Here is a 14,942-nt window from a genome sequence, read left to right on the forward strand (position 1 = left end):
ACAAACACTCATATATTAGAATAACTCAAGAAATCTCACTGAATATGAGCCAGGTCTGACTCAGCTGCAAGTAAACCCGGAAGTCAGTCTGGAATCCGATGTCTGAGATGGTGATGTCCGAGTCCGGCTTCCCCTTGAGTGAACTGTACTCCCAGTAACAATGCCATATTCCTGTAAGTGACATTCATGACACAGCAATTGAACCCACAGTGCAGAGACATTCACAAACTATCATAGCTGACACACCATTTAGTGTTAAGGTCAGTTACAAGATCAGGGTTTAATTTTTAAAGTGAACATTTATTGCCTGAGTATTCAAGAGAACCAGATCAGTCTGATTCATGAATGATTCATTTAGTTTTTTGAACTGGATCATTTGGTTCACTGATTAGATTTGACTGAAAAGACGACAAAGGAAAATTGTGATTTTCTGTTGGATGAACAACATTCATCCAAGAATATATTATATCATTTTTATTTTGGGGTAAACTATCCCTATCATTTATATACTAAACTTCAAATGTTTACAAGAGTTTAGTTTTTGAGTTTTAGTCTGCAGTGTTCAGTAGTCATCACCAACCATAGCCCACAGCCGCGATGACCCCAAAGATCACCATCCAGAAGAGAACGCCGGCGGTGAACCTCAGCAGCAGAATGAAGATCAGACTGACCAGCATACTTATCACCAGACCACTGAAAACACCCATAACCACAGATCAGCCACACTGTATCAATCTGCTGCATTTCTCAAAGGTGAAAATCTGAGGTTATACATACATTAGGATCCAAAACCATGAGCTGGCGTAATCCTCAAAGATTTTGACGCCCACCTCCTTTGCATCCAACAGGCTCGTGATGCCACTGTAAAAGAGCACAGAAAAGAGTCAAAAACAGTTAAATCTACTGACTGTACAGAGCAGTTTATGGGGAGGTTCATCTCATAAACATGCCACATACAGTCTTTTCTTGATTAAACTAAGAAGCAATCGCTCACTACAGTTGGTTATTACAGATCTACAGCGGTCAGGTCGATGGATCACACAGGTGTTACCAGATGTTTCACACAAGTGTTACCGGTGTAAGAAAACATCAGATTCTATTGTCCTCCTTTCATGAAAAAGCCATGTTTTTCATGCACAGTGGAGGTGAAGGGTTAAAGAACTTAGTCAAAGTTATTGAATCTGACACAACTGAAATGATGCTTTGAGGGACAGAAGTACAGTCAGTGCAATATGTTGTAATGTTTAAAAAGGTCACCGGACACATCTGATTTTCTTAATGTTTTAAAAAAATGTTTAGTCTAGCAGAAATGTTTTGGAAAAACAACAGACTTTATTTCTATCCCACACAGTCTTGTTTTTTACCCAGGCTAAACTAAAATTAATATAGTCTGTATTCTATGCAAGTCTATGGTGAGAGAAGTGCTTTTATATACACTACCATTTGAATGTTTTTACGAAATCAACATTTTTATTCAGCAAGGATGCATTAAATTGATTAAAAGTGACAGTAAAGACATTTATACTGTTACAAAAAAAGTATTGCGGTTTCCACAGAAATATTCAGCAGCACTACTGTTTTCAACACTGATTATAACAAGAAATGTTTATTGAGCACCTTCAAGACTGAAGTAGTGGGCTGGCTGAAGAACATTCAGCTTTGCCATCACCGGAATGAATTACATTTTAAGATATATTAAAATACAAAGAGAGTTATTTTAAACTGTAATAATATTTCACAATATTACTGTTTTTACTGTACTTTTGTTCAAATAATTGCAGCCATGACGAGCATAAGACTTTTTCTCACACAAACGTTTGAACAGTAGTGTATATATAACATTTGATTTTATTACTTGTAAGCTGGGTATATTTTATATAGTTTTGTGATATTCATTGATTTGTACAGAAGTGAGGTAGGTTTGAAAAGGAGGGCAGCAATGTTATAGAAGCTATTTTGAAGATAATCTGTCGAACTAAAAGCTACCCAATTTAAAGTTGGCTTAAATTGAAGCTACTTTTTAATAAATGCAGTTATACTTAGCTATATTTTTGTGTAATTGTTGTAAAGGGGGGAAAAGTAGAATAGCTGTACATTGCTACAAAAAATTCAGTGCACACACCTTTGCAGGAACTCAAAGAATCATGAATGATTCATATGGGAGCATGAGTCTTAAAAAAAAAAAAAACCTCAGCACTTGTCATGTTCCATCACTACTTGCTGGAAATAGTAGCCTGCTGCTGGAAAGCTGCACTATACTGAAAACAGCTCAACTACTTTCATCAAACTGAAAAATGGTTTAGTTAGGTACTTCAACACTGGCTAGCAGAGATGAAGTTCTCAAAGTAATGCTGGTGAAAAGTGAAAAAAGTGTGTTTGCCTATAGCAGAGAAGCTTCAGGTGAATGGAGAAGAGTCCCAATTTTACCATCTGCATTTTAAACTCCTACGCTCAATTTTCCTTTGCTGAAAACACAATCAATGTAGATCATGTACAAAACGACCTTGCGATGACATTAAATCACATCTTCCTCACTTATGTTTGCCATTATATTCTTAAAAAGCTCTTTCAGCAGAAGGATTTTGTCAGTGACCTTAGTTTTGACAAGGGTGAAAAAAACATACAAAGATGTGTTTTTCTGTTCTACAGATTCTTTGAGAGGCTGCTGGTGCAGAATATGTGGTGAGGGAGGTTAGTTCGTAGATAAGCGAAGGACAAGGCCGAGTTTTAAAGCTGACAAGAAATGGAGACCTTTCTGTTCCTTGTTGCATAGCTGTGACTTTGCTACAAAAAAGAAGCATTGAGCATATTACAAAAGACACACGAAGCAAAAACCTTGGCTTTCTGCAATCAGGTAAAGAGTTGCAAAAAGCATCTGCAGATTAGAGTACAAAAGTGCCTGTTTTGTGAGTAAAACTCAATCCAAAAGTACAATTGTTAGGGCCTGTTCACACAGGACACATTCTTGCATTAAAAAAGCTAGATGGAAAAAGCTAAACTACTTTAACTGATATTATCAAGATGCGATGTGATGGCAAAGACGTAAGAACACATCCTGTGTGAACATTGTCTTGCAGACTAGTTACAAGAAGCCTGCCTGCCAAAATAAGGAAATACCCCATGTGATCTTTCACCCCAGGTGTTTAAATCAGTGCTATTATGGCAGCAGCAAACTCATGCGAACATGCACAGCTTGACTTATATGCTTAAAAGGCCAGATTCTCTCTGACCTTTTGTGAGCCCAAATGTCATACCCAGATAAAACTGTCCTCTCTTGCCTGGATGGAAAGACAGTATATTTAGGAAGAAATGTTGGAAATATCTGTATTATTTGTTTACCTGCTGTATTTGTACAAATGCACATATTTGTAATATCAAGACGCAAAACATTTCTATTAAAAAGTCTAGGGACGTTATTTAAAAAAAGAAAAGCAATTAATGCATTTTTTCAGCAAAGATACATGAAATTTTTTTTTTTTTTTTTTTAAACAGTATAACATGCATAATATTAAAAGAAAAAGTTGTTTCAAATAAATTATGCTCCTTTGAATCTTCTATTCATCAAAGAATCCTTTCAAAAGCATTAAGAGATCTTACCGACCCCTAACTTTTGAACGGTAGCGTACACACTTAAACCCTGACTCGTATAACTAAAATGGAAAGTGAGAGCTCCTTCAGAAGAGCATTCATTAATTAATAATCATTATATCTAATTAGGAAGAGCTGAGCGATTTTATGCAGGCCAGAAGGTATTTTTAGACTCATATATATGGGATAAAGTATAGTCAGCCAGTTATTGCCTCAAAATAAGCACTGACAAGGTGATCGGGACCATGAAGGGGTTTATTTTGCATGGGTAACCGACTGACTGTATATTATCCCACTTAAAACACAGCTACTTAACCAAATAAATATATAATTATACATGAAATAATAATTTGAGATTAAATTATTTTATTATGGAAGAAGACAGAGACTGCGGGGTGATACAAGTGAAACTAGCACTGGTTTTAAATTATATGCAATACCGTATATAGTTTAGTGGCATTATATAATGAATAATTTTGGTTTGGTTTGCCTAACTAGTCCTCCTATTCGTGTTACTCTCAATGAGAGCAATTTTGAAGCCATACAGACAGTGCAACATCAGTCCAACATCTACTAAACAGGCTGGTGGAAGACCTGTAGTCTTATATGGGTGCACTATAAGCACTACTAATAAGTGAACTTACCTTGCTGCATCTCTCAGATCGACGACACTTCTGATTTTACCGTGTCCATCCTTGAAGCTTGTTTTGTTGGCAACAGTTAATGTCCCGTTTCTGGTGATGAAATCGGGAAAGCACCTCTGGAGAACTGATGGAACAGCAAAGAATAACGAAAAAATAAAAAATCCACTTAATTTTTTAAGTATTTACAGTATAAGCTGTTGAGGACATGCTTTGTGTCTGTCTGCTCGTTTATCTTCAAGGCCTAAAATTCCTGAGAGGTGATGAGCAGCAGCTATCCAAGGGTTTCGTATCATTTTGTGCCTCCTCTGCTGATATGGAGAGGATGCAATGACCTTCTCAGCCTTAGTGGAGACATTTTCTCTCTTTCTATCTCTTATATTATTCACAAAATTTACATTAAAGCAGATCCGATGGTTGAATGCAATCTTTCATTAGTATCTTTTGAATTACACAAACAAATTCTAACATGAATTAAATTTAACTGGCTTATAGCCATAAATGTTGGGGTTTCTTTGTCTAGACATTCGCTCATTCCTTAACCTTCTGAGATTCTATTGGAATTGTGGGAATTTTTGTACATTATTAATGCTGACGTGCATATACATTTTAACTAAATTTTGCCACCAAGACAGGCTATTATAATGAAAAATACCAATGTTTTGACTATATATTTCTCACAAAATTATCTTCTGAAAAAAAAAAAAAAACTTACATGGTCTGCTTGGCACAATCATTGAGGGACAATCTTCATCCCGAAGCACGTGAGAAACCGGCTGTCAAATAAGAAAAAAAAAAGAAGAAGATACTTTACAAAAAAAAAAAAATTCATACTGCTCTCTACAGAATTTCTCCAGCATGTCAGGCCTGGCTCATACACAGTCACCATGTGCGCTTCTGAATGTGAGAATGTGTGAAAATCCAGTGACTCAGCAAAATCAGGCCATTGACGGTTTGCGTTGGTACATTTACACATTGACACGCAAAGAAATGTAGGCGCCTGCTGGAGTGTACGTGTGACGTATCGGCCTGCTAAGATGAACCATCGTCATCAAAAATGCTCATGTATCGGACCATAACAGGCATAATATTCCTCTAGACACAAAAGGGTTCCTGCACTCTTTTAACTAATGAATTTCTATTCATTTTCATGCAGTTTGTGATTACCAGATAAAGATTAACACCTTTTGTTATATATTAATTATTAATATATTATTTCATGTTTAATTAATTTAATTTCATGTTTAATTAATTATCAAATAAATTTGATAAACTATTTATTTATGAGTCAGCTCAACAAATTGAAAATAACCATTTTAAAAGAAAGATTTTCTTACAAATAAGACATTCACTTTAAAAATATCAATGACTTTTAAGATTGTATTCATTTCCGTGACTTTTCCAGACCTAGAAAATAAAATCGTACAAATTCACGGCTGTGGGAACCCCGTTTCAAAAATTTTCAAACTTCAGTGTGCATGTGATCATTGAATTTAAACAGTTTCGGTTCTTGCAGATACTCTCTAGTTTCCACGTGGTACCTTATCAGGATTGTTGAAACCCGGCTTGCAGAATTGCTTGTAGTAATCCCAGTAGCTCTTATTGCGTCTATAGTTGTATTGCATGTCGATGTATGTGGCAAATCTGTCTGGGCACTTGGATACACACAGCTGGGGTGAATAAGAGAGACATCAGTTCCAAAACAAGCCAGAGCTAAATACAGAACATTCCAGCTTAGATGACAGATGGTTTGCAAATAGTGTCTGTAGTACCTGAGTTGTAGGGCACTGGAGGTTAATGAGGACTGTAGGATTGGCACATTGTAAAATATTGAAGTAAAATAATATGGTTTTATTTCTGTGGGGGAGAAACAGAAGGTGTTTCAATCCATGTTTGAAACATAAAAATCTAATAAATAAATCTCATTCTTAATATATTAAGTATGAGATTACTTTTAAATATTTTATGCAATTTACTAATTAAAGTATAACAGCATTAACACCTCAATTTGTCTCTGGCTCATACTCACGCATTAGGAGTACCCTGCTGTCCACAGAACTGCCCATAGCTGTCTGTCGGGTAAACAACTTTCCGGGGATCCCCATGCATCCAAGCTTAAAAAACATAACACAAGTCATGACATCTGAATCATGTTTCTCAAATAAGTTTACCACAGTTGCAATTCAAGCATCATGCAATTCAAAGAACTGCTGTAATATAAAAAAAATAAATAAATAAAAAAAAAAAATCTTATTTTGCACCAGCAACCTCAGTATTTATGGCAGCACTGAAACTACACACACTGTTCCTGCTGAGAAGGAAAAGGCAGACGCAAAGAGAACAAACATGTACAGATGCATGAAAAACAAACTAAAAATAAAGTGAAACCTCTATTTATTTCAGAGCATAAGAGGCTCTTTATGTAATTGAATACGAGTGATTTGAGTCCACAGAGAATCAAACACACTACAGCTCTGTGGAGAAGGATTCTGCCAGATGATTTCATTTTCTCCACTCAAGTCTGCATGGAAAAGTGAATTTGAGCTTCAGGGGTCACGGAATGTCACCCCGAGCCTAAAACGGTCACATGAGTTGTCAGGGCACTTCGAAGGGCAACAGAAAAGCCAGTCGTATTAATTTAGCCTAGTCAGGATTAAACCTATAAGACCAGAGCACAGTGAGATAAGCATGAGAAAAAAAACAAACAAAAAAAAAAAACACTGTGTCTTACACTCCACAGACTCAATATATACAGTTTGTACAGTTTATATAATTACAATTTAATAAATAATTCAATTGGAACATTTTAAACTATATAATTTACTCCTGTAATGGAAAATCCGAATTTTAAGCAGTCCTTTCTCCAATCTGTCATATTATGTAATATTATCTTCCAGAAATCATTCTAAAAAACTGAAAAAAAAAAAAAAGAAATTATATATATACACACACAATCACAGGCAGCATGTTTCCAACACAGACAGATCCAACAGTCAGCAAGCTGTGAGTCTCCCAGAAACGGCACAAGAGAAGAGTCTGTGACAGTTTTAACCACAGACTCCACATTTAAACCACAAATGATGTAACCGATCAAATGTCACAGTGAATGAATGGGTTTGTGTGAGTCCTCTTGCTTTTTTGAGAATGGACTAAATGACTGTCCTCATAAAAACAGCCACATACGGTGAGGGGAGTGTAACTGAACATAATGACACTGCATTAGGCTGCTGTTTACGACTGATGCTCCCCCGCCGCTTCTATTTGGCTGCTTAATAGCGCTGGATTCATGAGCCGCATTACACAACCCTCTCTACTGAAGCGCAAGTTAATGAGTGTAACTCACCCACTGTTCCCAGAACGATGTAACTGAGGATGACGATGACAAAGATCACACAGCAAAGCACGTCTGTACAGCCCCTGCAGTGGGAATGTGAGAAAAGAGAATGTAAGGGAGAGAATATGAGTGCTGAATGAATAAATCACACTATATCTACATTCATAATGGCATTTCAGTAAGTACATGAATAAGTTAACGAATTACATATTCCTAATTAATTAAATATTGTAAAATACAATTTTTAGAACCATTGTGAACTCTCAATCTAGAAACAAACTAACATTATTCACTAACACAGTGTGTTAAATAACACATAGATCTACACACAAAGCACATATACTGTTTTTGTGATCATTTTTCCCTGCTGACTATAACCCCATTAGAACAGACTTATGACCCATTTTTGGGTGCCAACCTCCTAGCTGAAAACAACTAAATAGCAGCTTTGCAGACAGAGAAAATGAGGCTGAGGTCAGAGCAGGGCAACAGAAAAGATAAAAAGATGTGCTGCATCCTCATTCGCATATTACCCATCCGACATAGTATGCAAGTAATTAGTAAGTAGTGCAGAGGGTGGTTACTGTTAACTAAATACTAAAACTATTAAAAACCGACTTCATTAAATGAAATAATAATAAAAAACAAAAAGTTAGTAACATTGGTAACGTGTGCTAATACTATACATTCATGTATATACTTGTAGTGCAGAAATGGGACGTAGCCATATGGTTCAGTAGTAAACTTCAGTCTTGTGTAGTTCTGACTGCACTAATCCAAATCTGACTAACTCCCAGCATACAGCAGCTTTGAGTGGACAGATAATGTGGAGAACAGTAGAAATGAGTGACGTGTCTGATGTGTAAACTACAAACCCAACAGTGTCATCTGTAACAGCGTTCCCTGAGCTATATTTAAATTCTGCTCAACACAGACGGGAGTGGGTGGTTGTGTCGGGCCGCTTTCACACAAAGGTGAGGATTTGACGTGTTACTGGGAGTCAGTGACATTTAATGCAATACAGCTTGGGTGATATTTTCGGAGATACAGTGTTAATGGGCTTGTGGAAAAGTAGCCAAAAAAAAAAAACTTATTCACAGTTATAAACATTCTGTCATTATATACTCACCGTCATATTGTTCCAACCCCAAAGAAGGTTATTTAATTTTGTTTTTGAAAATACAAACTATGACTCCTCACCAGAAAAGTAGCTCATATGACTTGTTTACTATATTCCAAGTCATACTACTACTTTGTGTGAGGAACAGACCACAATTTCTAGTGAAAAGCTGCAACCAGAGAGTTAATAGGTTAAGTCTGAAAATTGGTGTAACTTCTAATTTGTGAACAAATAGTTCATAGGTTTATTGAAAAGAAACAATTGGAAAGATTGATCGGTTCACAAATCGGACTGACCCAGTTCTCAATGATCTGGTCACAGCTGCACTTTACAAGATTTTCATATGTTCTATGACTTCATATGAAGTCATATGAACTTTAATGGTGGTGTTTTCTATAGTTAGACATGATGTGATCACTATAAACTGCAGTGGTACAGAAAATGTCTGTGTGAAGAAACTTTTCCTTTTGTGCTCCAAGAAAAAATAAAACTAAAAATAAATTTAATCTCTTCCATAAATCATAATAATAGGTTTATTAAACAACAAACAACTAAAAAAACTTTATCAATTTATTACTGAGCCACTATGATAAACAACTGGGTCAGCTGTGAAGTGGATTGTACCGCACCTCATCACAGCAAAGTCCCGCTTGATGTGCTAACCCGACAGAGCTCAAGCGTTTTACATCAGTCAACCCTAATTAGCAGTAGCTGGGCCTTATAAATACGGTAAAAGCAAAGGAAAACCCCATTAGAAACACACTGTTTTGCACACTGTGATGGCCACTCTCTATTGAGAGCAACAAAAACACATTAAAAACCCATGGCTTATTGTCCAATAATAGCAGAATTACCTCACATTCTGCTGAATCCTATTGAGTTTGAATGTTAATGAGGCAAATCAACTCTAGACATGTGAGCAACAGTCATTGATTTCTCTGCTCCTGTGGGGTGAAAACCATGCTGTCCACGATCACTGCCGAACTAACATTGATCCACCAGCAGCTCTGGATCAGAGCGAGAAACAGGCCAGCAGAGCGACAGGTCCATGAATGAAGTCAATATTTTTATCAATAACAGACACATGCAAATCAGGACAAAACAAAAGACAATGTTTTGAGAGTGTACATGTGTTTATGACTTAGTTTTGGAGGCATTTTATATATATATATATATATATATATATATGCATTTTTAAAGGGGTCTAAAAAGAATAAAAGAATAAAATAGAAAAATAAAAAAAACAACTAAATATTAAATCACACGTTAATACAAAAATTCATATTTACTTCTGCCATTATTTTTTTTCCCCATTTTTATTTTATTCATTTATACTCTTTAGACCCCTCCAAAAAAAATTATATATATATATATATATATATATATATATATATATATATATATATATATATATACATACATACTTTTATGAAATATATATAAAATATAAATTTTGCTAAAATTATTTGTTGTTGGACATTAAATGTGACATGCAGAATTTTAAACCTAAGTGTATTTTTATGATAGCAGTAACTGTAAATCAAATGTAAGCTAGCTACAGCCCTAATTCCTAGCTCGAATGATTCCGCTTATCAGTTAAAATATTTTACATTTTTAATTTAGTGATTTAAACTTTTAATTTAGTGTTTTTAATGCTTTAAAGAGCAATTTTAGATTGTGATGTTTTAATGTTGTACTAATAACCATGAAAGGTACAGCTGTCATAAAACCAGAGAAAGGCTGCATGGCAAGAATCTGCTGATCAACTGAATGCTCAAGTAGCAACCATGTTAAAATGTTTTCATCTTAAAACAATGTCATTAAATCTTGGACACAATACATTAAATAGATGGTTGTAGCCTATATTTTAATTTATTTGATTTATTATTTAAGTAGAATTTTCTGAATACTTTCATTTTTGGACTGATAATAAAGTGAAATAATAGTATGTGAGAAGAGTCATTGGTAATATCAATGCATTCCAATTCCTATTGGTCAGCATTAGAGGAGCTCAGCTAAGCCTGACAGTTAGCCTACCCTGGACCAGAGCTGCATTTCCCAAAAGCATCGTAAGCTTAAGTACATTGTAGACCCATTGAAACCAACCAGCTTACGATGCTTTTGGGAAACACAGCCCAGGTTAGTCTCCCAGCATAAGTTGCCAGAGTGACTGAGCTTGAGCTATAGTAAATTTGCTTTATGGAATCAAGTGATAATAAGTCAGACTAACTGAAATAAGACTGGCTTATTAGGTAAACTTGTATCATTAAACAGCCCCCAGATGTTAAGTTGTAAGCTTAGTCAATAGTACTTAGAACGGCTAAATTTAAAACAATAGGTTAGTTCCCTTTTAGATATATATGCATTTGTTTCATGTATAAAAATGTTAGTAGCTATTCGTATTTTCGCTCATTGGAAATCAAATGTATATATTATGTAATGTAAATTATATACAAACAAACAGACACACACACACACATTAAAATTTACTCTACCTGTTGTGAACAGGTCCTCTGAATGTGGGGTCAAATTTGTGTGGCTCCCCTGTAATGCAAGAACAAAGTGTCAAAATCACATTTAAATAGTGAAAAATACAACTCCAAAAGAATTGAATCTATACTTTTGCCCCAAAAGAATTGAATTATTCTTGTTAGGAGCTATGTTAGTGGCTATTCTTATAAGCGGCTGACCAGGTCAAAGAGCAAACAAACTAACTGATTTCAGAAAAAGCCCACAATGGATCAATGTCACCACCATCTTAATTGAACAAAGAACTCGATCAAGTAGGTCTGAACAGCCCCATAACAAAGAGCCATAACAAAGCACAGGCAAACAAAAGAATGTACCTGCCACAGTTCTAAACACATTGGATTATTTTGACATCAAGCTCACAGAGTGACATTTCCCCTCGTCAAAGTATTTACAGTAAGTTCCTACCCAATTCTGCTTTGTAGTATCCTCCTTTTGGTCCGGTCATGTTCACTGTTCTCTGAACGAAGACACTGTGTATTTATATAATGTTGCTGTGCGTGTGTCACTTCCTATGAGGGCTGAGGTGATATCTTCTCGCTTTTCCCCGATCGGTTAATCATTACACACAAAGCAGTGTTTGCGAGAGGAGGTGGTAGAAAAATCAGGCTGGTGGGCGTTTGCGTTGCCTCCATCTGCCTCTCTCTCTCTCTCACTCTCCACTCTACACTCCTTCACTCGTTCCTTATCCTCCTCCTCCTCTCTCTCTCGCCCGCTCACAAAGGAAACAGAACTGGTGTCTCGCAGCTCAGATTGGTAGCATCCACTGACACACCAAACAATGAGAAAACAGCACGGCAGCCACCTGCTCAAAGCTTTGCGTGCGTGCGCGCAACACACACACACACAGTCTCAGAAAGTGCTGTTTGTATGTCGCCAAACATACCATCACTTCTCATGTCAGTGGAAATAACTTCCTGATGTGTTACTAAGCCAATTAATAGATTAAATCCTTATATTTAAATGGACAGACTCACAGTCTGGAGCAAATTTTGACAGAACAGAACCAATAAGTAGGTCTGCTAGGATCTGTGCCAGTGTATCTGAACAAGCTGAGGGGACAGACGTCAGCTGTCACATATGATGATGTCCGCCTAGGTGGCCCAAGTTGGGAGATAAGGCAGTGATGCCATCCTAGAACAAAAAAGCCAGTTAAACCAGCTAAGATGGTTTTCAGCTGATCTTAGATCCCCAAAACCCATATAAACCCATACCCAGCCAACCCTGACTAGGCTGGGAGAAGCAGCTAAGACCAACAAACAATCTTAGGCAGGATTAAGCGTTTTTTGATGTTACAGTGCAGCTTTATGATGATGTCATATATAAGGACAGCTGATTTAAGATACTCATAAGTCCCCAAAACCCCTATAAAACCAGCTAACAGGCCACACTGACCAAGATATGAGAACCTGGCAAACCATCTTATACTGGTTTAAGCAGTTTTTGGTGACAATGCAGCTTTATAATGCAATCATGATGTCATGTTTATGACGGCATCAGTAGTTTGATATGAAGAGAATGATGACATTCTCTAAATTAGGCCTGCAACTAAAAATCATATTGCAATTTTGTTTAATCTGTCGATTATTTATTCAATTAATTGGATAAAAATATATATTCCATCAAAAAATTTGCAAATTAATTATTGATGCATAACCAAACGTATGCCTGCTGTATGCTATACATTGTGTGAAAACAATTATAAATGTTAAACACTATAAAGTAGCCTACACATGGCATTTCACACTATCATGTTTGTGCAAAAACAGCCAAATTGACTAATTCTGTATTCAAATATTCTATAGTTAATTTTCCTTATAGACATGAGATTTGTTCTCCATACAGGTGGTGGGGCTTCATGCTCACTGTATTCCTGATCACTAAACAAACATTTCAGAGGAACTTCTGATTGGGAATTTAGATGCCAAAATAACAGCTCTGTTACCACATCTTTGAGAAACCACAGAAGATCCTGCACATTCATACAACCACCACCAAATGCAAAAACATTCTGGACCTCTTGACCTTGGCAAAGGAGAAGAAAGGGGAACTACACACAAGATTTTGGATGAGCTCCAATAAGCAGTAGTCAGCCCCGCTCCTCCGTCTCTATTATCATGAGGGCTGAACTACATCCTGAGCTGTAAACAATGGGAATTTAAGGAATGTCCACTCCTTTCAACGCCTCTGGAAAGAAAAAGTGGTGCAAAAACAATGTTTCCTCAGAAACTGCTAGTAAATCTCACAAATAATTCATCATCAAGTAACACATCGAACTAAACATGAAATTCTGAAGTAAAAAAACAGAAATAGTAGGCTATTTTCTTGTAAAATGTACTCCAATAATTTATCTAATTATAGGGTTAAAGAATAAATACAATAGAAAACATACAGGTAGGATGGCCTAGGCTATCTAAGAGAAATAAAACAACCAAATGTAAAAATAAAACACAGAATTGTCTTTGCATGAATGAAATATTCTATACTGATTCGTATAAAAGCTAAACTAAAGTTAGGCTACTGTCACTTTAAGACAATGTACGGATTCAATTCCCTCATATGCATCCGATTTTATACCAACTGTTTACCTTAGGCCTAATCCACACATAACACAGGTATTTTTATAAACTTTCCTTCTTCCATTTAAAAAAAAAAAACTCTGTCCACATGTAAATGCAAAAGCATGCTATGAAGCACTGTCAAGAGCATGCCAAACCAACAAGTGCCGATATAATCTCAACTGTAAAGCCATGTTGGCCAATCAGAACCTGAAAAAGTTTCCAGCAGGTGGAGATAACAACGCATGCTCTGATGTCACAAGCCAAAATCTCCGGTTTCATCATCTACACGATAACACTGCAACTGGAGTTTTTGAAAATCTTCACCCTGGCAGAAGTTTTCAAAAAGGTTCGGTTTCAGTGACCTGGTGCAGCATTTGCGTGTGGACAAACAGCCAAACCGCATAGAAAAAGCTGCGGTTTTAGTCTAAACAGACTGTGTTTTGACTAAAGCTGGGCATTTTGACGTGTAAATTGACAGTTTAAGCACAATAAACAGCGAAAAGAACCTCAATTCAGCATTTATATGCTGTTTGATGGGTGCTTCGTGTGACCTGTCAGAACAGCGTGTGAGTACCAAATTGAGTTGTCTTTAAAGTCTTGCTGTGCTTGAACAGTTTACAATCACTTGAAAGTTTAAAAGGACAAGGCTTATAAATGCAAGCAAAGGATAAACTTCCATGGCACTGCATCATTGTAACTTTCCGGCAGCATAAACCGCAATAGAGACGTATCCAACATTTCTACCATTTGACAAATTTATACTGATTTCTCATGTTTACTGCCCTCACCTATACTGACTAAAGTTACACTTACAGTCAAAGAGATGAGTCTCAGAGAAAAGAGTGTTAGACAAAAGAAAACGTTATGGACAGAAGAAAGAGAAAAAGAGACAAGAAGGATAAAGACACATGAATAATACTGGCAGACATGAAAGAAAGAAGAGAGAGAGAGGAAAGAAGAACTGATAAGACACTGTGGCCAGGTGACAGTGGACAAAAAGGTCAGGACATCTGGAAAATGCCCCTGAGGTATTATGGGAATAACAATATTAGCATTGCTTTTCCTGTCCCATTTGACTATAGGTGTCACTGCCTTTGTGGCCACTACATGCTTTTAATTTGCCCCTCAACTGCAAGACACTATCTCTTAAAGGAATAATGCTCTCAAAA

At 36.4% G+C, this 14,942-nt stretch overlaps 1 protein-coding gene across 9 annotated transcripts in view; it reads right to left on the minus strand.

The window, feature by feature from the left end:
- Positions 1–14,942, minus strand: part of slc44a5b (solute carrier family 44 member 5b) — a gene marked incomplete at its 5' end in the record, with an annotated part of 37,354 nt that overhangs the window by 10,111 nt on the left and 12,301 nt on the right. For 2 of the 9 annotated variants that reach the window (XM_079384398.1, XM_079384401.1), the window contains 11 exons: positions 40–171; positions 581–693; positions 778–861; positions 2,752–2,784; positions 4,233–4,356; positions 4,945–5,005; positions 5,771–5,899; positions 6,002–6,086; positions 6,259–6,343; positions 7,573–7,646; positions 11,179–11,227. In XM_079384398.1, the coding sequence (XP_079240524.1) occupies positions 40–171; positions 581–693; positions 778–861; positions 2,752–2,784; positions 4,233–4,356; positions 4,945–5,005; positions 5,771–5,899; positions 6,002–6,086; positions 6,259–6,343; positions 7,573–7,646; positions 11,179–11,227 (969 nt within the window). Of the gene's footprint in view, positions 1–39; positions 172–580; positions 694–777; positions 862–2,751; positions 2,785–3,254; positions 3,279–4,232; positions 4,357–4,944; positions 5,006–5,770; positions 5,900–6,001; positions 6,087–6,258; positions 6,344–7,572; positions 7,647–11,178; positions 11,228–11,620; positions 11,887–14,942 lie in introns of those variants that run through there. The other 7 variants (XM_079384400.1, XM_079384405.1, XM_079384397.1 and 4 more) reach the window with 6 other exon arrangements.

This window comes from Barbus barbus (assembly GCF_936440315.1).
Source record: "Barbus barbus genome assembly, chromosome: 29".
NCBI classification, from domain to species: Eukaryota; Metazoa; Chordata; class Actinopteri; order Cypriniformes; family Cyprinidae; genus Barbus; species Barbus barbus.